We start from the raw sequence: 23,139 nt of genomic DNA, 5'->3' as shown, positions 1-23,139 counted from the left end.
AAAACCTTACAGCAGAGAGGGGGTGAGGGAGGTATAACTATGAGACCAAGAACAGCTCCACACTGTTGAAATTATGCTTGCAAGACACTGTTGAATGTCTTTGCCACGTAACAGTCAATGAGACAGACAGGACCTTATTTTCTTTGGCCATAATATTGCAGATTTCCTGAAAGAAGAAAAAGGCTTACAGAGTGACCACCAATCAGGATATACTCCCCCTCACCACTCAAAGTGATCTTTTTAAGTTATTGGGCACTTTTAACTCCAGCTTTCGAAGAAAAGGGTCTCAAAATTGCGTAGTTCTTTAAAATCCTGCAAAAAACAGGGCCCAAATTGGAGGGCAATCCCAATCAGTGTCCCAGTCAAACCAAGTCTGAAGCATTTAATCCCTGTCAGGCATCATGGTGCCCTTAAGAGCCACAGGAAAGCGTCACTGGATTTTAATAGTTTTGTTAAAGCAGTGAAGGCAGACCCAAGAAGGGAACACAACACACTATTTCTGGCTTTTGCAGACATCACAGCTTAGGTTTCTCTTAAAATAAGGCTGATTAACCAGCTAGCCTTTTCCCACATCAATACTACAGCTGTCCCAGTCACCTCTTCCTTATACCAGGCAATTGTGCCCTGAACTGTAGCTTCACTGTTTTCTTACCTGTTAATTCACTGATGATTTGCTAACTTTATCTCTTAGATGTCTGGCAGGAATCTGAAGAGACAAGTGTGCCCTGTAAGATTGTGTCAGCTGCCCACAGCCATCCCCAGAGCCCAGTGTAACACTGCCTTTTCTACCAGAGCCATGAGATACGTATGCCGTTTCAAAAGTTCTTTGAAACATCCACAGAAAGCATAACCAAAATGCTTTTTCAGTCCACAAACACACGCTACAAAATAACATTTAACACCAAAGAGCAATGTCTTCTCTGTTGCTAGCCATACTGTAACCAATGGTCTTGCTCCCTACAGATAAGTTATCTGTGTTCGCACACAAAGAGTCTCAAGGAGGAGCAGTCAGAATTTATGAGGCTAAACTCTCCAACAGAGCCAGCAGCGGAAGGGAAGAGCATGTAGGCCAAAAGAGCAATCCCAAGTCTAGTTTTGAGGCTGCTGTGAACTTGCTTAAGTATTATAGGCTTGTAATGAATTCATCTCAATAGTGTTTTTCAAATCATATACTTGGGGAAAAGTCATCTTTAACATCTCACAGCCTACCGGAATGAAGAGGTCTTAATGTAAGTTAAAATAAGCCCCTCAGACCCCATTCCACCAATATAATGATCCTCTCACCTCAGTTCTTCAGCTACAGCTTACAAACCTGACCAGCTGCTCCCAGGTTTCTCCCTGACATTTGCAAGCAAAGTAAAAAGGTTACAGAATTCCATATATACAAATTCCCCATTCCTCAATTCCCAAGCCATTTCAGAAGCTAAAACTTTACATTTCTTGCAGATGCTGGAGCTTGGCTTACTTTGATGTCTTTTCAAAGACAGGGAAAGACATTTGGCACCCAGAATTTCATTAAATAAGCAATTTCCTGGTTCTATTTTCTCTTTAATAGGAGTAAATTGAAGGCTATCAAGTGTCCAAGTCATATGCATGAAGCCTTACTTAGCACCTTCCAAAAATCATCAGTACACTCTTTTGCCACCTATTTAGAGAGAGACACTCATCAACAGCTTGTCACTGTGCTGTAGAAACGCAATGATTTACTCAGTGCAGGGAAGGGAAGACAGGTTATGTCATTCAGTTGACAGAGTCCATGAAAATTGCCCAGAAAGAACAGCAAATATCAATTCAGGACAAAACATACTTTATTGTACTGTAATGTCAGAAGTACAAGAAAAGTACTGCAGAGAACCATGCTGATGGGGCTTCCAGGGTCTGTGGCAGACAGAAGTACAAGATAATGGGGTACTACTGTACTCAGTGCAAAAACTGATGCATTTGAGGCACAAGTACACTATCGTTTAAGCAGCTTGATTCAAGCACAGCTCTGGTATGTGATCTCCTCTGTTTTCTTTCTATGTGACAATTCTATTATAAAGCTACTTTTACATTAAATAGGCAGTAGATTCAAGTCAGGGGTGTCCAAATTGCCACTTGGCAACCAAAAAAATTAAGAAAAATACTCTGCATAGCCACCCTCCACATTTTAGTTTCAGATATGGAGCCGTAGCTAGTGAAAAAAAAAGTTGTTCTGAAAGGTCAGAGCCCAGATCTGTTTGGTTGGGTGGGGTTTCTTCCCCTCCTGTACCTCTGTGGGTAACTTATTTCACATTGACCACAATTTATGCAATAAGAAAAAAAAATCAACTTGTATCTCTGATGAGGAATCATACATATCTAACATTCAAATAAATTTCAGCCCTTGAGATCTTAACTTATGGCTTAAGACACAACAAAAATGTTTGGGCACCCTTGAGTTAAGTTAATAAAGAGCATTTTTGCTAAAAAGGCAAGCAAGATCACTGTTTTAAACAGAGCTGACTTCTACAAGAAGAAAGCAGGAATCCAAGTCACTAGTTACTACTAGGCTGACATGTACTGCTGCCCAGAAAGATAAAAATGTAACATCACAATGAAAAGGTTCAACAAAGTTGAAAGATAAAGGTTTCAACACCAGAAGCAGCATTTGAAAACAAGCTGTTTAAGTTAATCTTTTCAAGAGATGCAGATTGCATAACTCTAGGCATGAACAAACATGCTGGCAATCTTCTCCTTTTACACAGCAGCTGTGTTTAACATAGGAAGTCCTGGGTTTAAAGAAAGATACTTGAAGAAGAATTAAGATTTGCAATTCCCTGTCTACTTAATGAAATCAGTAGAGAAACGAAAAAATTACTACTGAAACAGTAGTTTCTCAGTGGATCCCTATCATTACAAACACAGCTTGATTTGTAAGCAACGCAAGACTAAACAGACAACTATTATTTTATATTATTACTATGCTTATAAATTACATCAGTTAAAGTTAAAAAAAGCCAAGCAGTTTTGCCCTATTTCAAGAATAGTTTCCAATCAACACCAGTTTACATGGTGAATGGGACTCCACAAATAAACAAGGAATGGTGACATCTTTGGGTCAAGAATGACACGAAATAATGGGCTCTGTGCTACCAATCAACCTCAACAAGAATATGGCACAAGGGCCAGCCCAAGCTGTACCAACACTGAACCTTTAGCACTCGGCACAAATTCGGATCTCTTTACTTTAGCTAGCAAATCAGGTGAAAAGACTGGGTAAAAAAAACCCCAAAACCTAACTAAAAACTTAAGCCAAAAATTGGAATATACTTCTTTAAAAAAATCTGTAGTTTTAAAATAACTTTATGCTGACATCAGTTTGTGCAAACTAGAAAAAACTCACTGAATTTCTCTCTACCAAAAGACAAATCCCCCACATATTTTCCATTTAGCCCACTGTATCTGTAGATACAATCTCAAATCTAACAGATGTAAATGCAAGAGAGAAAAAGTTACAGCATCTGCACAACATTCTTTCTACAAACAGCTGCTGGAGGGAAAGTAAAATATAAAAGAAATGAAGAAAGGAAGGTTCCATCTGAAATACTCTCACAATCTTTCCTACTCCGTAGTCCATGAATCCGACTCTGATGCTAAGGTGACAGTGTATGTAAGCAGATTTTTTTGTTGATTTTATTATTTTTGAGTTTCGGTTGAAGAGAACCTGAGAAGAGACTCAAGTCTCTCAGGAATTGTCGGATGGAACATGCTCCTCAAATCCTTCGCTCTCTCGGACCAATGCTCTTTCCAGGATAACACGGCCTTCCTTGTAGCGCTGGCTGTCTTCAGTGGCAAATTCATAGATCCAACCCAGTTTGCTGTTGCAGTTCTTGCAGCTCACGTCTCGAACCATGTGGCGGCCAGTGAGCATGACCCGATCCTGAACTTCACTGTACTGCAGATTTACCACCTGATACAAATAAACAGGTGAGAGGGAAGAGAAAGGATTAGTCTGTCGAGAGCAAAGCTTGGTAACAATATGCACGACTATCGACATTTTAAAAGTAGAAGAGCCTGTGGCACTGCACACAAACTGAAAACTGCAGTGTAGTAAGTCAACAGCCCTTGAAAATCTAAAGATGTGCTTCACAGGGATGTACAGCCCTCACTGTTTAACTAAGATACATGAAATGCCATCACAAGACATATGAGAGTCCCAAGTACAGTGTTCAACTTTGGGTGCGAAATTCCTGGTGAATAGCTTGTAAACTAATTGATATTAATCCGCTTGTAATATACGCAACCTGTTTTTAGCAACTGATGTAATCATTTGTTGTCAGAAATCAGAACCAAAACATTAAAAGAGGTACTTCAAAAATCTTCGGGTGATTTTGAAATAATCATCTATGAAAAGGGAAGACTCAGTGTCTGAGAATGCATCCACCTGTTTTTGTGTGCCATCTTGGTGGTTTAAAATATACTTTTTATCTTGTTTAGGCAGCAACACCACAAAAACAGGATGTATAATGCATTGAGAAGTTGATGTCAGAACTATATCTTAAGTGCTAATATGTGGCAGGATTCTAAAAGATGGGCTGTGCTGCTTTCTCAACTTTACACCTGACCATGTTTGCTCCCTCTGCTTCAGCTCTAAGACTTCTGACTGCAGAAATGTAAACATCAAACGTCTGTGATCAAACCTCACTACATGACAGAAGAAAAAAATGGAACCTCAGGATCCAGCGCTTATTGGATGAGTAAGAAATCAGATACAAAGCTCTTCTACAGCTATGTAGCCTTACATTGACATATAAATACTACTGACAGGATTCAGCATACCAGAAATCTCAGAGCCAAGCACAGTTAAGATGTTATTGATGCCTCTGTCAACTCTGCCAATGGCCAAATGGCTTTCAAGAAAAATCCCAAACCAAAACATACCAATGATGACAAGACTAGGAACTTCATGAGAAAGAAAAGGATGATCACTGTTTTTTCAATGAGTCTAATGGACAAATCTATACGCAAGGCTTATTAAATAATACTACAATGCATTCAGAGTTATTACTTTATATTTAAATCTGTTGAACTAAATCAAATTTGATGAATAAAAAATATTAAACTAAATCATAATATTATTGTCTGTAAAACAGACCATGGTTACCTAAAGTTGCCAAAATACTGTTACCTTCATATATTTAGAAATGAAACAGAATATTACCTAATTTTTTTTTTTTTAATCTGAGTAGAAGTGCAAATGCCTTTGAAACTCTTTGACAGACAAAAGATATTCTCACAGTGAATTTGAGGGTCATATTACAGAAGTCTCCAAAGTTAAAACTCCCTGCATTTTGGCATGATACCTCTATACACACACAATCCTCTTTATAGTCTTTCAGTATTGCAGATAAACTAATTTAGATAGCTTGCCATCAAGAGTAAATGTCTTATTTGACTTCAAAGACTGTTGAATAGAACAAAATAAGAATTAAAAAAATAAAATACTTATTACACAACACTTTAGCCAAGAAGTTTTTTAGTTTTGATGACAGATGCATATCCCACAAACTCATTTTTCAAAAGCAAAGAGTAGGTCCGCCTCAGCTTCTTACCAACCTTGTTAAAAAGAAAGGCTCTTCCCGTGGCCCCTGTAAAACGTGTGGAGATGAGCTCAGAACGGTTGGTCAGAATCGTGTCGCAGTTTGCACAGGAGAACAGGCGAGTGCCACCAATATGATCCAGAAAAATTCTTCCCATTTTTAGAAATTATGTAAGTGTATAATCAAGACCTGAAAGCAAAAAGATTATGTACATGTAAAAAAAAACCATTGCAGAAATTAAAACAAAACAAAACAAACCCCACACCATAAATACAGCAGAATAATCCGCAAACCAATTCAGCTCATGATTGCAGAGGTTCTTTCTTTCAGGGATGAATTACTGAACCATCCTTTCTCATCAAAACATGTTCTTTGCCAAAGTGATCATCTTACCAGTAATACAACACACCTAGATACAAACTAATTACATTAAATAAGCAAAACATGAACTGAATCCTCTAAAATGTACTTCAGACATTTGCAGACCACTACTGGACCCTTCAATTCTTAAAAGCAACAATTTTCTACTTCTTTCCTATTTTCTTTCCCTCTTTAGTACAATACTGAAATTCCATTTCAGTGTATTCTCAACAACTCATGTTAGTCAGCGCTGGGAAATGAAGCACTGAGAAGTACATTGAGTCACGAACGCGATTATAGTTTAATTTTCCCAAGTCATCCGCCGTTTTTAAAATAGCTATTTATTTTGTCACTTCCCCTCAGCTTTGCACACTTTATGACATGAGCCACACACCACCACTATCCAGGATGCTTTAGTCTCCCAGTATAGCACACTGGGCTACTGTATTTGACTTGACACTTACTGGTTTCATACACATAACAACACAGGAAAGGATTTGTTGCTATTTTACGTAATAAATCCACCCAATCTTTATGCCAGGCAGTTTTATATCCAAATGTTTAAAGCTGTCTAATCTAAATACAAAATACTGTGTTATTTACCAAGCTATTTCCAAACCATCATTGCTAAAATACCTGAGCAACTCTAATAAGTAGAAAAACATAGCTTAGAAAGTTTCTAGCAGCAGATCTGCAGCACTTGATAAACAAACCATTTCACTGCCTGGGAAAATTAAAGTATCACACCAGCTTTATGCCAACTAACACAAATTACTCAAAGTCAACTAGCAAGTAAGCACAGAACATACCAGACAGCTGAAAGCTTACATCACAAAGGATGAAATTAAATGGCACAGAAATTAAATGATGCTGTTAATTCTATTTCAACTGCAGAATTTTAATGACTAAACATCTATAGTTAAACAAGTTAAATATACCTCCAATTATGCTTCAGATGTGGAATCAGAAGAGTATTGTCTCTGCTTTTGTCATGCACAGCAAAGTAACTCTCACACGCTGCAATATTAAAGTTGTGTGGGCTTTACTTTTCAGAGCAGGAGTTCATAGAGAAATTAATGAAATTTTGTGCTCATCAAGTTGAATATTCTATGTGAAATATCTTTAAGAAGCACAAATGCCTAAATTAAACCCATTTCAGGTTTTAGAGGATCAGTTTCTTAAAGCTTACAACATACACAAAGCAAATGGACTAAAACATGCACCTGCACACACAAAATTTAAAATACCACTTTTACATGTAAAAATCAAAAGTCACTGACATCATGATTTTTTTTTCCAATTGCTTTATTTCACTACTTTGTTCTCTTAAAATGCAGAGCAATAAATAAGGTTCCTGGTATCAAACAGAGTGATTTTAGCACAAGTTCCTTACATTCAGATTTTTCAAATCACTATTAGTCTTCTGTATCCCATCTGAAGGATACATGAAAATTCAAAGCAATGGAATGACTCTTTCCTTCAAAGTGATACAATACCTACTTCTCTTCTTGAAAGGATAAATAAAACAGGTCTTAAGTTCGACAAAAACATTTCAAAGACTTAGCAGAGTGTAAGGTGTGACTCCTTGTGACTCCACTCAAAATACAGGAAGATTTCCTTCAGTTTCTCTAAGCATTATACCTTTCTAACATGCCTTTATCTTTCCTAGCAAGGGAGGGCAAAAGAGAAAATTAAAATGTGAATAGTAACAGAATGAAGGAAAATTAACAGACAATAAGTGTGAATAAACAAGTATCAGATAAAGTCTCCAACCAGAAGAAACCACAAATACAAGCAAGAAAAGTAATTGTGACAGATATGCCCATAAGGCACTTGGCCTAGCTCCACGTGCCATCCTTGCTAATTTTGGATAATGTTATTTTTGTCTTGATTGCATTGGGGATTAAAAACAATTAACTGATCATAAGTTATTTTAAATGTGGAGTCAACATCCAAAGGGGTATTTCTTTCAGGGTAAACACAATGGTCACCCTGTCAGTATTTTTAGAAGCTAACACAAAACAAATCCAAAAACATTCCTCTGGTCTACCAAGAACAACACAAACACTAAGCTTGGTGACAAGAACAGATCCATTACACAGACTAACCTTGCCAAGCATGCCCTTTTGAAATATATGCATCTGAACACTTAAAATGCAAACACATCACCTATCAAAAAACATAATTCATATCACTGCATGCAGAAAAGCAGGAACCCAGAGTCACTGAAAACAAAATTTAAATACTTCAGAAGACAGCGCAAGTGTAATTCTCACAAACAAGTTAGAATTCAAAGTGACAGACAAACTTATTACTTCTGGATATGGCGTTATGCACAGACTGAAGTATTGAGTCCTGAAGATATTGAATATTAAAATAAATGCATAAATAAATAAAGTTCAAAGACTTAAGGTTGAAAAACCTGCATAGTAATACAAGGCCTAAATTCTTCAATAGTTTATATCACCCAAAAAAGATGAAAGTAACCTCACCCAGTATCTAAATGAGAAAGAAACTTCCAGTAAGACTTTGGTCCCAATAGAAAGACAAAGTGCGATTCATTTGATGGTAGCACAAGGCTGTGAGAATTCAGACTAAAATTACAGCAGAATCTAATAAACCAACTGGTACTAGAACAATTTTCTTCAGAATACAGTGCATAAGAAAACATGTATTTTTGAAATAAAGGAATACACATTTTAAAATTTTGAAAACTGAATTCTACAGTCTGCATTGTAACAGTCAAAACAGTCTAGACTTTGAGTATTTTTTTTTTAAATCATGTCATCATACTAGAATGTCTAGTGTTTAAAATAACCTCTATACTTAACTGCCCCCAGTAGATTTCAGTCAAAATAGACAGGAGCCTACAACTACCAGTACCTCTCAGTTTTGATTGGTACAGGATTTCAGTGAATCCGTAAGGATCCAGTTGAAGTGTTGTAAAACCAGTCACCTTACATTAGTCCATGCAGGAAAAGTAGGAGAAAAGTTACAAAATAACTGCTAGTAAGGAATGACTGCTTATAAGGAAGCCTTCAAATGCCATATTTGATAATGAATTTTCTGAATTAGCTAACATGGAACTTCTGCTTTTTCCTCACATATAAGGTAGCAAATTTATTTTCAACTTGGAATCATTTCACACTCTTCTCTCCATTTTTTTTTTGAGCACATCAGAACAAGGGAAAGCCATTTTCCATTGCTCTCAGGCTCATATCCCTTACTTACAGAAATGGTGTGTACAAAGTCACCCAAAATAACTGTGTAATTTTTTTCCTATAGTTTTCACTTCCCATGTAAAAGGTGTGGGTGTCTATTTATGTTCACACATACATAAATGATCTCAAAAAAGCCACTTATAGGCAGCTTTTATAGGCAGTGGGTGCACTCTCTTAAATGGAGAAGTCAAAGAATTGTGAAACATTAAAGCATTTCTAAAGCTTAAGATCCTCCAGTTAGGGGGAGGAAAATCCAAGATGTGCATTTCTTGCACATTCATACACTATCTACACTTGAAAGCAGCGAAAATAACTTCTACAGACTCAGAGAGCCAGTCAGGTTCCCTATTGCTATTCACAGCCCCAAAAAGCGACACTACCGTGTCACACCAATTCCATCATGCTACTAGCAGAATTTTCAGAAGCAGTGGACAGGCATCTTGGTTATTCACAAAACCAAATGCTGAGTAAAGAACAGAGAATATTTTTTTTAGCCCATGATTTCATCTTTAAAGTCAGCAAAGCATTCTTCGTTGGATATGTCACTGATGAAATCCTAGTGACCCTGCCCTCATGCAAACTACACAACAAATCCTAATATTAAATTAATGGCTGCAATGTAAAAAAGGCAGACTTATTTACTTTCACTAATGGGATATAAAGTATCTACCACTTGTCAAATGTATACGGTTCAGAGACAGGTGCTTTAATGAACTGAGGGATGATGCCACGGTGCCATTAGTTGGCACCCTGACCACCACTATCAATGTGCATTCTCAAGAGGACCTTCAGCAGCACGATCAATGACGGCCCATGCTACTGAACTACTGAGGTTTAGTGACAGTGCATTATTTTGACAGTACAAACCTTGATACACCTTCTTAGTCATAGTGAGAAACATTTCCTGCCTGCATGCTTCTCCCAGTGAGTGCATGGACATGACAGGAAACACAAGTACTGTGGCTGTGAGCTATAACATGTATTCCTAGAGCGGTATGCTCCCAAACTTCCACCTGTCTTTCAGCGTTGATTTTGGCAACACTGAGCAACAGCTGTCAAAGAGCTGACATTCAACAGCTTAAATCTGACCACTATCTGCACACAGAGCTTAAGTCACCTGAAGCAATACTTGGCTGGTATTTGTACTACCTAGTTTGCCTACCTTCACAAGCAATAAAAAACAAAAAAGTAACACAAAGAATTATTTATTAACATTTTTAAAACTAACAGTCAGTGCTTTCTTGTCCCAGAGTACTTCTCTTGAAGACACAGGATCGTCAACTTTTGGGAGAGCCAGCAGGCACTTCTTATATACACACCAGACTGGATATTTCAGGAACCTCAGTGTTGCTTCAGCACCATCTACTGCATCTCAGATCTACAATAGAAAACAGCTGCTAGTTAAAGGATTAAAAAAAAAAAAAAAAAAAAATCACAGCCTCTCTTTCATCATTTCACCAACTAAAAACATTTTCCTTTGTATAGTGAGCCAACAAGCACTCTCTCCCCATTGAAAAAGGGCTGTGCATTCCCCTAGGTACAGTAAAGCATTCTCAAGATGTACTTACTCTGGAACAGGGATTAAACTTCATATCTTGGGAACTGGATTTAGGCTTCCTCTTCTCATCTTAGATATAGACAAAAGAGGAAAAGAATACTTAGCATGGATACACAAGACCACACATTAAAGAATCACTGGGTAAGCAAAAAAATAAAACTTGCTCCTTACCTTGCCAGCTTTCTACTGCTCACAAGTAGGGATGCATCTGAACACGCATGAAGTCAGTCTCTTAGGAGGCCTGAGATTCAACCGTCTGCTGCTGACTCCTGCAACTGTTGAAGCAGCAGGGCCTGGCCTCTGCCTACATGCAGAATTCATTATCAGAAAGCATCACACGTAGCCAAATGTGAAGTAAGAAAGTGAGCTGGAACAGTATGCAATGCTCATCAGAGCCATCCAGCTACTGTAGCACATTGTACAAGGAAGTTAAGACAGTCAAATGACTGAAGAGGCTTTGGCAAAGTAAGGAAAGCTGTGCCCAGATGCAGCACACAGCACCTGCCTAGAACAGGCTGCCTTGCTGGATGAAGCTGCATTTGTGCCAGTTACAGGAGTGTAATTTTCTACTGCAAGTTACAATAGTGTAATTTTCTAATGCGAACTGGCTTTTTTTGCTAGGTAAGGTAAAAGCTTTGTATTAGGATACTGGCATTTAAGGATGTTAACATTATATTGGTGTATGCAAACACTAACAAAGGGTAGTTTGTTTCAAGTTTACAGAGAGCACAGCCATAAAGGTGGGTGCTTGTTTCCTATACAGCCCCCATATCTCAGCATCTCCCGCACAGTAACTTACACCCTCATAATACTTGTGCTAGATAATGTATAAAAGTATCAGTTTACAAATGGTATCAGGCTCAGATTGATTTTCTTTACCACTACTACACAAAGAGTTCAACAGCAACAACTATTCCTGCCTCCTTGTTTTTTTTTTCCCTTCCTTTTTCTCTTTCCCTTCCTGTCTCCCTTTTCCCTAAGAGAGGAAAAGGGTCACCTTAATTCCTCAACTGTTTCCAAGAAAGCTGTACTTCCTCATTTTATGATAAATTTATTCTAATACAAATTAGGTAGATAAGACAACTTTTGATTATGAATCCATTCTGCCACTCTCATAAAGCTAATCTAATTCAGAATTTCTGTTTTCATTGCTGAAGTGATGCAAGTGTTCACCTGGAGACACCACTGGTTTCAAGAGTCATTAAAAAAAAAAAAAAAAATCAAATAAACAAACTTTAAAGAAATGCTGAACATAGAAGGATCATCCAAAGGGCCATACAAACCACATCCAGCTGACAGAAAGGGTGCTAATATGCTCAGTGCATCTCACCAAGACACTTTCATATTAACTAGGAAACTCCTAACGTAGGTAAAGGCTCCAAAATTAAAGACAGTCTTGCTACCAAACATCTACAGTGTACAGGCATTTCCTCTACACATTTAACAAGATATTTATAAGTTAAATCTTGCTAAGGGGAATTACGTATTTCAGCAAGAGCTGAGCAACTCAAGATTTCACCATAGGTCAAATGATAGTAAACAAACATGAATCAATGACCTAACTTGGACAACACTACTTCAGAGCCTGTGATGACTACCAGCAGAGGGAATGCTAAATATATATATTTATATATTTTTGTGTGTGTGCATGTGTACAACTCTCAGTCTGTCAGATGACAAGTAACAAATTTCATCTGTTTTTGTCATCTTATCTACTGGGCTTTGAGATGCAATTTATTTTGTTCTTACACAATTGGCAGCCACATCTGAAATTCACTCATCATGATTATTAAAATCTCTATATATGAATAATTAGATCTGCATTCTATAAGCTAAGTACTTCCACAACTACGGAAGTGAAAGTAGCAGATGACAAAAGCCTCCAAATAATATTTCTAAAGACTAATATTAGAAAAAGAGAGTAACACTTAAAAACTGACAGTTTCATTTGTCACTAACATTACTTGAATTTGACAATCCAGAGTGAGTCTATACATAAAAGGATTATATATAGCTGGTTTATATATAGCTATAATACATAGCTGAACCAGTTGATGGGGGAATGCTTACACCCATGGAGCAAGTTCTCTCACTTTGTGCCATCAGTCACAAACATTAATTATGCTAATGATCAACCTACTGCCATTAGTTGTTGACATCAAGAGTTGCTCTGCAACACCTACTACTTTAAGAAGAGCCGTGCCCTGTGTTTCTCTCTCACGAGACTTGCGTACTTCTGTTGTTATTTCAATCTAACACCATGTTCATTATTTAAAGAAAATAAAGAAAAACAATTTATTAAATTCTATTGCAATATCAGTCTAAAACACAGGCTTTACTCATAATTAACCTGCCGGATTAATCTAATCTGCATCTGCTTGCACAGTACAGCTGAGGTCTATACACAGTTAACGAATGAACAGACAGCTGCCAGTCTTTGCATTTCTTTTTGCTTTGACTAGAACCTTTTCCAGAGTGAAAAAGCACTTGCCAAATATTTCAGTTTCCTGGGAATCCATGCTTTTAAAGGCAAAATCCAACCTCAGAGCTGACAGGCAAAGCTGGCTCATGGCTGGAAGAGCCCCGAGCACCTCCATGATCAAATACCAACTACCACTCGTGTCTGACAACCGGCTCCCGCCGAGTCACCTCTCAGGCGGGACGCGGGGTTTACTCAGGGCTGCTTCGGTGATGACTAAGTGTCCAGGGAGCGGTGCAGGAGCAGCACCGTCTGATCGGAAGGGAGATGCGCCAAGCGTCACTGCTGCTCCCCGGGTGGTACTGCCGCTGCCCGGCAGACCCGCGCTAACGGCAGGGTTGGCGGGGGTGTCTGACCCAGGCTCCGCGGGCGGCGGGACCGGCGCCGACACTCGCCGCAGGGTGGCTCACCCCCGCGTAACCCTTCCCCGCAACGCCGGCCTGCGCCACCCCCGGCGGAGGCGACGCGAACCCCGGCGCTGCGACCGCTGCCGGCGGGGACCCCCCGTCACGCTGAGGTGGAGGCGGCGATTCCCACCCCCCGCCCACGCGTGCGCGGTCGGGCAGCGCGCGCCGCGGCCGTTGCCCCCGCGCCGCCGCCACCACCACCAGTGCACACAAAGCCCCGCGCGGGGGCGGGCCCCAGCTGAGCGCCGTCACGGGGGCGCGCGCAGCCAACCGCCGCCGGCTCGGCCCCCGGCGCCGCCGCCGGGCGCTGCCGGCAGCGCAGGCAACTTGACAACAAACAGGAGGAAACAGCTGACGGGAGGCCCCGCCGCCGCTGCCGCCGTGAGGGGCGCCCGGGCTGACCACAGCCCTCCTCCCCCCAACCCGGGCGACCCCACATCTCCACGCCCGCTCCCCCTCCGGCCGTGCGCTGGGGAGGACGCGGCGGAGGGACCCGGGCACGGCTCCTCATCCTCCTGCCCCAGGCCCCGCACAGGAACTGGCCCCAAAAGTTGCCGCCGCCCCGCCAGGGAGGAGAGCCGCCGCCGGCGGTGCGGGGCCGGGGAAGGAAGTTGTGGCGGCGGCGGGGAGGGGGTGCTCGGTGCCGGCCCTGGACTGAGGGCCGGGCAGGAAGGCTGGGCGGCGCTGAGAGACGCTGACGGAGGAGAGGACAGGGTGGGGGTAGGCCGGTCCTTTGTCGCGGCGCCGGGCCGCAGCTGGGCAAGCAGAGCCCGCGCTGCCCCCCCCGGCACAGCCGGGCCGGAGCGGCTCGCCCGGGGCCCCATCGCGGCCCGAGAGACACAACACGGTGGCCCGGAGCGGCGGCCGCCACCTCCCTCCCCAGCCGCCAGCGGCCCGCCCCAGCCTCCTTGGACAGTGCGGGGCGCGGCGCGGCCCCTCGCCCGGTTACCTGGCGCAGGGGAGCGGCGGCGGCAGCAGCTCCGTGCCCGGTGTCTTACCCCCGCCCTCCACAGCCCCGACGCTCCGGCTCGGCCGCGCGGCTCCGCCCCCTCCCGGCCCCGCCCCCGTCGCACGTCAATCAGCGCTCCCGAGGCCCCGCCCCCTCCCGGCTCCGCCGCACGTCAATCAGCGCTGCCGAGGCCCCGCCCCCGCCGCCTCCCGGCTCCGCCCCGGCTTGGGCCGTATCCTCACCTCAGTGACCGGTGCCGCGTGCAGTGTCTCAGGCCACTCAAGTCGGAATCTTTGCTTGACACCTTGGATATTGCACATGATGGAGATGAAAGATCAGGGAAGAAAGAGGTGAAGTATTTGTGGCCCTTCTTGACCACTGGTTACAAGTGTTATAAATTCCCAGCTGGTTTTAATGACTCAGTGCTCACACGCAGCACGCATCCTTGGCAAATAAATAGTGGTCTTGGCCAAAATACAATGAAAAAAACCAAAAAGCCTTTGGGTTGTTGATTATGAAAAATACATGAAGAAGGGGTGTTTTTTTCCTTCTGCTATGGGGCAAGCCATGCCTTTTTAAGGACTCCTGTTCTAATAATATCATATCCATGCTAGAGAAAGTGTATTTTTCATGTACAGTGATTCCTGGGTCTACGCATGTGGTATCACCAGAGGAGCTGCCTGCCACGGCTTGACAGGACTCTTCTGTCATTTCGCATCAAAGGCAAAGGGACATCTCTGTGAACATACAGCAGGCAGCATATATTGATATGCCCAGATATTCTTCAGCTTGTATCTTCTTTCATGGGTTCTTTCTTTTACTATTAGAAATAGCTAGGCAGAGGGGTACACAACAGTGTACAGACAGTCAGTGCTGGGTCAACATCAATATGTTAAGAGCTGCTGTTTGCTTTGGGCAGACCTCTAAAAACTCAGATCTCTGCAGTATGGACCACTCTGGCCTGATCCTGAACAGATCTGAGCACTGACATTCTCACCGGCTTGTCATCAGTCTCTCTTTGTATCATGCAAAGGACATGGAAAGTGTCAGAGCAATCTGTCAGACAGGATTCACCTCTTAGTTAATGGTGGGGGGACAACAGAAGTACTAAAAATACTAGAAGGAAGCCATAAAGACCGTGCCTGGGGTCCCTTTTGCCACCAGGTCTAACATGCCCTGTTTGTTAACAGATTGACCTGGTCTGCTGTTGTGCCTCGCTGAGTAACTATAAGCCTTGTCCCTAGTGGATCTGCTCAGTCTCATCACAGGAGCCATAGGAAGGTCCACGTCTTAATCATCTTTGCAAAGCTCCCAGAAAGATCACTGTAAACAAAGCCAAAATGAGGAAAAAGATAGGCAAAGCAATGGTGCCTTAGTCAGCATCGGTGACTGGGTCTTATCCAGGGACCCATGAGCTCCCTGCTTATCTCTGCCAGAGAGGCATCCATACATTCCGGGGCAAGCCAGTCCTTTTTGCCTCATTTTCCCTCTGTGAAATGGGGAGGGCGATGCTGCCTGCCTTTATTGGGTGGCTGCATGTTTGCTTAAGTACTGTTGTCCGATCTGAGTGTACAGATTGCAATCACCATAATAATATTATCATGGAAATAAAGCAAAGCCCAAACCTATGAATAGCGTTATAAATTCTCAGCAGTAGGAAGGGTAGCTGTGCCAATCAGAAAGAAACCAAACTGACCATGAGACAAGCAGAGAATGGATTAGCCTGTGCTTGACAGATGGTGCCAAGGACTCATGTTTTTATCTCCCTTGCAGAGGCGCTTAGAGAAAGGGGGACAGGGAAGGCTGAGGCGGGGTACATTTATTAGAACGAAGCAGCAGGCTGAAGCAGCTCCACTGAAAAACACCAAAAATACCACATGCAATTTCCAATTAGTTTGTAAGGGACATGCTACGTATCAGCTACAGGGTGAAAAATGGGAACATCAATATTGTACCACATGGCACTTTTAATTTTCAAAGCAGCCTGAAAACATGAATTAAACCTCCTGTGATATAGGGAAATGCAGTGCAGTCAGCAGTTTGTTCCTGTACTTCTCAGGCCAGGATTTGGAAAGACCACGGGCCTTTTCCACAACCGATTCATATCACAATAGCTCAAACAACTCTGGAATAGCCAGGTCTCTGTGCAGCACTACTGAGCAGAACCGGCAGGATTAGATCTGGAACTTAATGAACCACAGAGTGGGGAGATGCCTGCGCCCAACCGCCTTAGTAAGGGCCACCTTTACTATTTGTCTCATCTAAATCCATTTTCCAGTGCTGTGAGCAACACTATAGGAAGCATTTCAGCAAAAACTACGTGACTGATGAATTAATCACAATCTCAGACAGAATTGTGCAGTGAAACTCAGGTACCAACACACTGATCTAATTAAAACCTCTGACAAAATTTCAGTAGAATTCAGTGATACCTGGGTACATCCCATTGAATTAGTGTCAGATCTTGGGGGCTGCTTGTGCAGATCTTCTCTCTTTAAAGAGAAAATGTTACAGCTTAGTGGTTTTAACTCCTACTCTGTCTCCAGAACCACTGTAAGTTTCCAGTACGCATGTGGATCCCCGTGTGGCCTACCAAGCCAGGTGTGCCTGAGATGGGACAATGATCTAGCAGGATTCTCCATTGCTGTTTCTCCCGTGTCCAGGATTTCTGGCAACTGAAATACAGAGCTAGACTTCCAGGCTGTGGTCTCCCTGAGAGGCAGCTTGACTCTGAGATGCCCCCTCTGTTTCTTCTCAGCTTTGCCTGGTGTCAAAGGCTGGGTTCATCCCACTAGCTGCTCTTGTTATTCGACAGTGGCTACTGATAGCCTGTGTTTTCCAGTGGAGATGTTACAGCCTGCAGCCTCATTCTCCTAAAGCCTACTGACATACAAAAAAAAAAAATATTATATTTCATTTTCCCTATTATTTATACAGTTAATCTCAAGATCAAAAGATGAAGACCAGTGATGAGGAGGTCCCTCCATGCCCTTTCCATAATGGCAGAGCTGGTCTCATTACCTTGTCACCATACCTAGCTGTTGGCCAGAGGTTAAAAGATGTTTAAGTGTAAAACCCCAAAGTGCACAGGAGCCATATCAAAGAAATAATTTAATGCCCAAAGAGGGACTCAGAATTTACATGTCATTTTTAAGGTGTCAGGAACAGTGACAGTAAGTGGGCCTGATGCCAGAGAAGGCACAACACTTCTGCAGAAACAAAGAGTCTTGGTGGCAAACATGGCAGTTCAGGAAGGTTGGCAGAGCGACACAAATCCCCCCGAAGCCAGTCTGTATTGCTGTCAGCAGGACTCACTGCCATTCCCTAGCAAAGAAAGCAAGGTTGCCAAGTAGGATGGATGGTGATACAAACATGTCAAAGATGGGACAGGTATCTTATGGGTTTGTTTTGCATTGCTAGGCCTTCTTTTTTCAGTGTTCCACTGTGGAGGACAATTACTGAAATAAGGAGAACTTTCAGGTTGTGGTCTGCTGCAAAAGGTCAGGCTGATTATTGTTCTTTCTGTACACAGGCTCCCATAACCACCTTATCTTGCCAAGGGACAGAGTCACTTCATCTCTCCTTCTCAGAACATCTTTAGATACCTGACCCCACTCAGAAGATCACAGGAGACTTGAAGGACAGGCTACTTGTGTGGCAGCTGTCTGCTTGTGCTTTCCTGTGCTGTTGTCCCACACATCGCTGTATGGTGGCAACACTCTGCAAAATCATATGAGTTATCCATCTTTTGTTTGGGAGAGATTTTACCACGTGTCCAACATATGGGTGATAACCATCTGATTACATGACTTCCTCTGCACACAATCTTAGTCTGACACACATGTGTGAGTGAAGATGCAATGGGGTGGTGTTCCACTGACCCAACCAGAGAGCACAGCAGGCAGGGATCCAGCTGCCCTGTATTTTACAAGAGGTGATTTTAAGGGAGCTTTCATCCCCAGCTGAGGAGGTAAAGCTGGAACCGTTCATTTGGTGCAGAAAAACATGGCAACAGCTGTCTGCCAGGAGAGGAGATAAACATTTTGGGGAAGAGCAGCTACTCCAGTGCACGTGGATTTCATCAAACAGTCTGGGCTGTCCCTATTGTTTGTGAGCACTGGATGAGAACAAAGACAGATTGGGCTGGAAAAGGCCCCACACAGAGACATTCAGAGCATGTACAGAATAGGACACTTTAATGGCTGGATCACTGGTTTTTTTGGTACAATCAGAGGAATCTACTAACTTGGGAATATATATATACACACCTGAGGCCCAGATGAATTCCCATAACTGTTTCTTTTTGGTTGCAGTTATCAAGAGGTGGAACTGGTCCATTACAAGTGTCACTTCACAGACAGGAGGGTGAGGAAGAATCTTTGCGGCATTGTCAGTCGTTTTCATTTGCTGTTCTCAGAGCTCTGGGTGGGGTTTGCCAGCCACAGTCAACACGACATTTCCTTGAAGGTCTTGGAGCTGATTCAATATTGCTATCAGCCTTTTAACAGTATAGCGCCTGCTCAGGAGGCACAATTCAGGGTGTCAAAGGTGAGGATATTTAAAGGAAAAGAGCCAGCCCCTCTCCAGACTTATGACTCTCTTTTGTGTATAAATACCTACCCAAAGACATTTATCAAAGGTGCTAAATTCAGAGGGAACAAAGAGCATAAGGGAAGGAAAGCCTGGGGGAAGAAACAAGTAGCCCACATAAAAAGGGGACAGGACGTGCAAGGGAAGGGAACGGAACACGGAAGCCTACCCAGTAAGTAGCTTCACCCATACCACTGAAATGGTGGGAGAGAGGCTTGTTTTGTGATCTTCTTCAACGATGTAATAATACTTGGTTGTAGTCAAACACTCCTGTGAAGGCAGAGTGCACAAAAGACTGGAGGAGGGCTCAGCAGGTGTGTGACCATGTTTAAATCCAGTTTGCAGGATGGAGGAACTTCAAGAAGCAGACTTCTAATCTGGTTTCTGCCCAGCAGCAGTGACATGTGAGTGGCACCACCTCCCCTAAGGCACAGTGTGTTCCAATAAGTGAAGCCTGGGAGAGAAGCCTGCACCTGATGAAATGGAAAACGCCTTGCTCCCCTTCTGCAAATGCTTTAGAGGTCTGCAAGGGAGCTGTCAACTTGGAGGCCAGCTGGACAGCCAAGTAAACAATGATGTGTTTGACCCTGGGAAAAACAAGGAGAGATGATGCATGGTCACCAAGACCACCACAGAAGTGAGAAAGGATTTCTTTTTTTCCCAGGTACAATCATAAGAAAAGCTGGAAGCTGTCAGCACTCCTACATCACAACATATAGCGATGAGACTTTGTACTTACACAGCATCACACACACAAAGATTTTAAAGTATTTGCTAACTTGAGTAAGCAGTGCAATTCTTGCTGCAGAGATAAAAATTAGCAGTATAGGACAACAACAGAGGCAAAACAAATGATCCGGAGCTACTTGTCCTGCCAGAGGGGAAATGGTATTGTTATGCCAGGAGCACAAGGCAAAGAGTCTTCCATTTCTTGTGCTCTCCAGGGTCCAGTTTGGCCGAGAGCCCAAGGGAAGGGTGCCTGGGGGCTTTCATGTGGTCTGTTGCTTATATGGCAAATAATATAATTATTCAGCACATGTGATTGGCCTTACACAGGACAGGCTCTGAGTTAGACTAGAGAGGTAGTTGCTAGTAAAGATGACCTTAGTCACTCATAAGCCAATAAAACAGGTAAAACCAAGAAGGAGTACCGCAGTTTTAAACTCAGATGGGCTCTCAAAACAGTAAAAAAACATGCATGTAAGCAACCCCCAACATACATGATTCAGATTTCTTGTTTCACTGGGACCACACACAGAGATTGCTCTCATTCGGCAGAGGTGACCAAGCTTTCATCCCAGATTTACAGAACATGACACAAAGGAGACATCGGCCTTCACAGGCAATCATACATCAACAAGTATATCACAGGCAGGTGACAGGGCATCAACATTACCTCAGCAGGGAGCTGAGCCACAGCAATGGCAACTTGATGTGAGACCTGTACACCCAGCAGAGCACAGGGTGGAGGGCACGGCAGGCTGCGTCCTGGAAGAAGAATGCTTTGAGGGAAGAGTTGGAAACTCCATGTGTTTTGAGGGGGCACAAAACAGGAACGAAGCAAACAAAAGCAGTAATTTGCCAATAAAGCATGGAAGAGTATTCCACCATTACTGATGTTACATCATTATTAGTCAGGCTTCTAGGCATCTGCTAATGTGACAGCTAATTGTTATTATTACAGTGTTTAGACAGATTTTTAGAAGGCATCATGTAGGTGCCTCACTCCCATTCATTTCAGAGAGACTTAGGCAACAGGGACCTAGCTCATCGTCTGGGCTCAGCCTGAAATATGGGCAGCTAGATGAAGTGATCATCCCTTCATGAATCTCTAACCAGCAAAACACAAATGTACTTTCACAGGGGCCCTGTTAAAATCTAGGCTGATGTGAAAAGACCTGTTAGACTGAATTCACTAATCAATTTAATGCTACATCTTAGTCCTTGAAAACTACCTTGTGAAAAATGGTCTCTACCTCATGCTAAGTTATGAACAGGAAAGTCTGTAGTATTCCTGCAAAGGTGTGTTTTCCCTTCTCCCGTTGTGCTCAAATACATTAATCATAAAACAACAAAGGTAAAGGCAATAAGAAGATACCAAGCACAGCAAGACAGGTTTTAATTTAATGGAAAAATACTGCTGTAACAACTGCAAACCTGGGAGACAATCTGTTAGCATCAGCAGGAGAGCTGGGTGTTGGGCTCCCTCAGATGTCACCTTTGCAGGCACAATGCCATTGGAAAGCTGCTTTCTCGGGGACTGTGCCAGTATGGTCTCTGGTGAGCTACCAAGATAATTGCTTTACAGCCCACTTAGTAAGGCTAATGCTGCAGGTCTGGAAGGAGCCTTGAGGACATGTGGTACTCTGCATGTCCAAGCATACTCATGGTTTATTAGAGCTTATAATTCAGGCTTATGATTCAGAGAGATGACAGGAATGCCTAACCCATGCTTGCTTACACCACCAGCCATCCCCCACCTCCACTGACTAACTCAACAGCATTCAGAAAGCAAACAAAAAGCATCAGAGGGATGGGTAAATAGATATGAAGAAACCTGTGGCAGACAACAGAAGGGATCCACATAAACCCATTCCTAAAATAAAAAGGAGAAACTGCGAACTATAAGTAAGGTGTATTCCTCATGGCACTCATTTTTTTGCAAGTATGCATAGACAGCTCTTCATGAGTGAAGATGAAGTGCCACAAATAGCTGGAGCTCCTTGCAAAGGGTGCTAGACTGAACTGGTTTCTTCCAGTAACTGAAATGAGGGCAGGCTTAACTCCAGAATATTTGCCAGGGAAGATCAGTGGCTTACTGTCCCCAAAGGGCAGGTAAGCCAGGAGCCAAAGGCAATCCCAGCACCAGCAGTGCCCTCAGTGATGGAACACAGTCCCATAAGACCTTAACGCAGCAAGCAAAGACAGATGCTGGTAGCAGGGTCCATCAACAGCCCCAGAGAGAACAAGCAATGAACCAGGTCCAGACTCCCTGCAGGAACAACAGGAAACAGAACCAGGATGTAACATTTGCCTAGGGAACCCACCCAGGAGAAAATCTACCTACAGTGGAAGTCTACAGTCCATCCCAGAGGCAAGGTTGCAGACACACAACACAGCTCAGGCAAGAGCTCAACAAAGCCTCAGTCCAGAGCTTAAATGGAGCCCTGGAATCTATGGGCAGGGGACCTGGAGGAAGCCCCAGGTGAGGCTGGTCAGTGCAATTAAGGCCTTTTAGTGCCCTCAAAGCCATGACTATATTTTAGAGTTAAAATGTCACCATTAACCAAGGAAGTGGACGACAGGAACAGGTTAATTGGAACTTCTCACAGTACAACACTTATGTTGGTATTTCCTAATTCTTGGGGTTTAAAAAAAAAAAAAAATCAACTATTATAATTTAGTATGACCTTTCTCCATGGAAGTGTTCTGACCTCAGTCTGGTGGAATCTCGGGTTCAAATCAAAAGTTAGCACGGGAAACATGTCTGATCTTATTCCAATTCCTTGCAGTTTTTTTCCCCAAGAAATCACACACGGACTTGGCGGCTTCTAATTCATTTTGGGAAGATGCAATTTTAGGTAGTTCAGAACACACTAAGTCAAGAAGAAGCACATCACAAGGGCTGGGATACTTTTAAACTTGATACTCGATTGACCTGTGTATTCTTCTTTTCCTGTCTCCTCAGTACCAATTCAGTCAGTAGCAATCTCACAGAGCCCTTCTGTACTTTTCCTCCCCTGACAGATAAAATCTGGTAGTCAAAACTATTGAGGTTTGGATTTCATCTGGGTTGTGGTAGTTGTTGTTTTGTTTTGTTTTGTTGGGTTTTTTTTGCTACCTCAAGCTGAGAAGCAAACTCAGAACCTCACAGCGTGCAGACAGTGTAAGTGCTTATGAGCAAAGGGAGCTGACTTCTCTCAGGTTGTGTAAGTCCTGAGCAAATGTGTTTCTGTTTGGACGACTTCTTGTGGGCAGCTCCCAAAGGAGCAGAACAATGCAGTACTCCTTCCT

The 23,139-nt window shown here is 42.7% G+C and overlaps 1 protein-coding gene across 4 annotated transcripts; it reads right to left on the bottom strand.

The window, feature by feature from the left end:
- Positions 1 to 1,790: 1,790 nt before the first annotated feature.
- YPEL5 (yippee like 5) lies at positions 1,791 to 14,628 on the bottom strand. 4 transcript variants are annotated; one of them, XM_065835231.2, is made up of 6 exons: positions 14,536 to 14,628; positions 10,872 to 11,004; positions 10,711 to 10,769; positions 10,371 to 10,520; positions 5,578 to 5,750; positions 1,791 to 3,931 (listed from the first exon to the last, which is right to left on the bottom strand). In XM_065835231.2, exons 5-6 carry the CDS (start codon positions 5,716 to 5,718, stop codon positions 3,707 to 3,709), a joined length of 366 nt encoding a protein of 121 aa, XP_065691303.1. In that variant the 5' UTR covers positions 5,719 to 5,750; positions 10,371 to 10,520; positions 10,711 to 10,769; positions 10,872 to 11,004; positions 14,536 to 14,628; the 3' UTR covers positions 1,791 to 3,706. The 4 variants fall into 4 exon arrangements, with proteins under 4 accessions (XP_065691303.1, XP_071662034.1, XP_065691305.1 ...); XM_071805933.1 differs by having other exon boundaries at positions 10,462 to 10,520; XM_065835233.2 differs by lacking the exons at positions 10,371 to 10,520; positions 10,711 to 10,769; positions 10,872 to 11,004.
- Positions 14,629 to 23,139: the final 8,511 nt, after the last annotated feature.

This window comes from Patagioenas fasciata, chromosome 3, assembly GCF_037038585.1.
Source record: "Patagioenas fasciata isolate bPatFas1 chromosome 3, bPatFas1.hap1, whole genome shotgun sequence".
In the NCBI taxonomy this organism is placed as follows: Eukaryota; Metazoa; Chordata; class Aves; order Columbiformes; family Columbidae; genus Patagioenas; species Patagioenas fasciata.
Note: the sequence above shows the minus strand (reverse complement) of the source record. Positions and strands in the feature narration are given on the sequence as shown.

Excerpts from the sequence above, each read along its gene's own strand:
- YPEL5 (XM_065835231.2), bottom strand. The coding sequence starts at position 5,718 with ATGGGAAGAATTTTTCTGGATCATATTGGTGGCACTCGCCTGTTCTCC. Across the intron at positions 3,932-5,577 it reads GAGCCTTTCTTTTTAACAAG|GTGGTAAATCTGCAGTACAG; the intron begins GTTGGTAAGAAG and ends TATTTGTATCAG.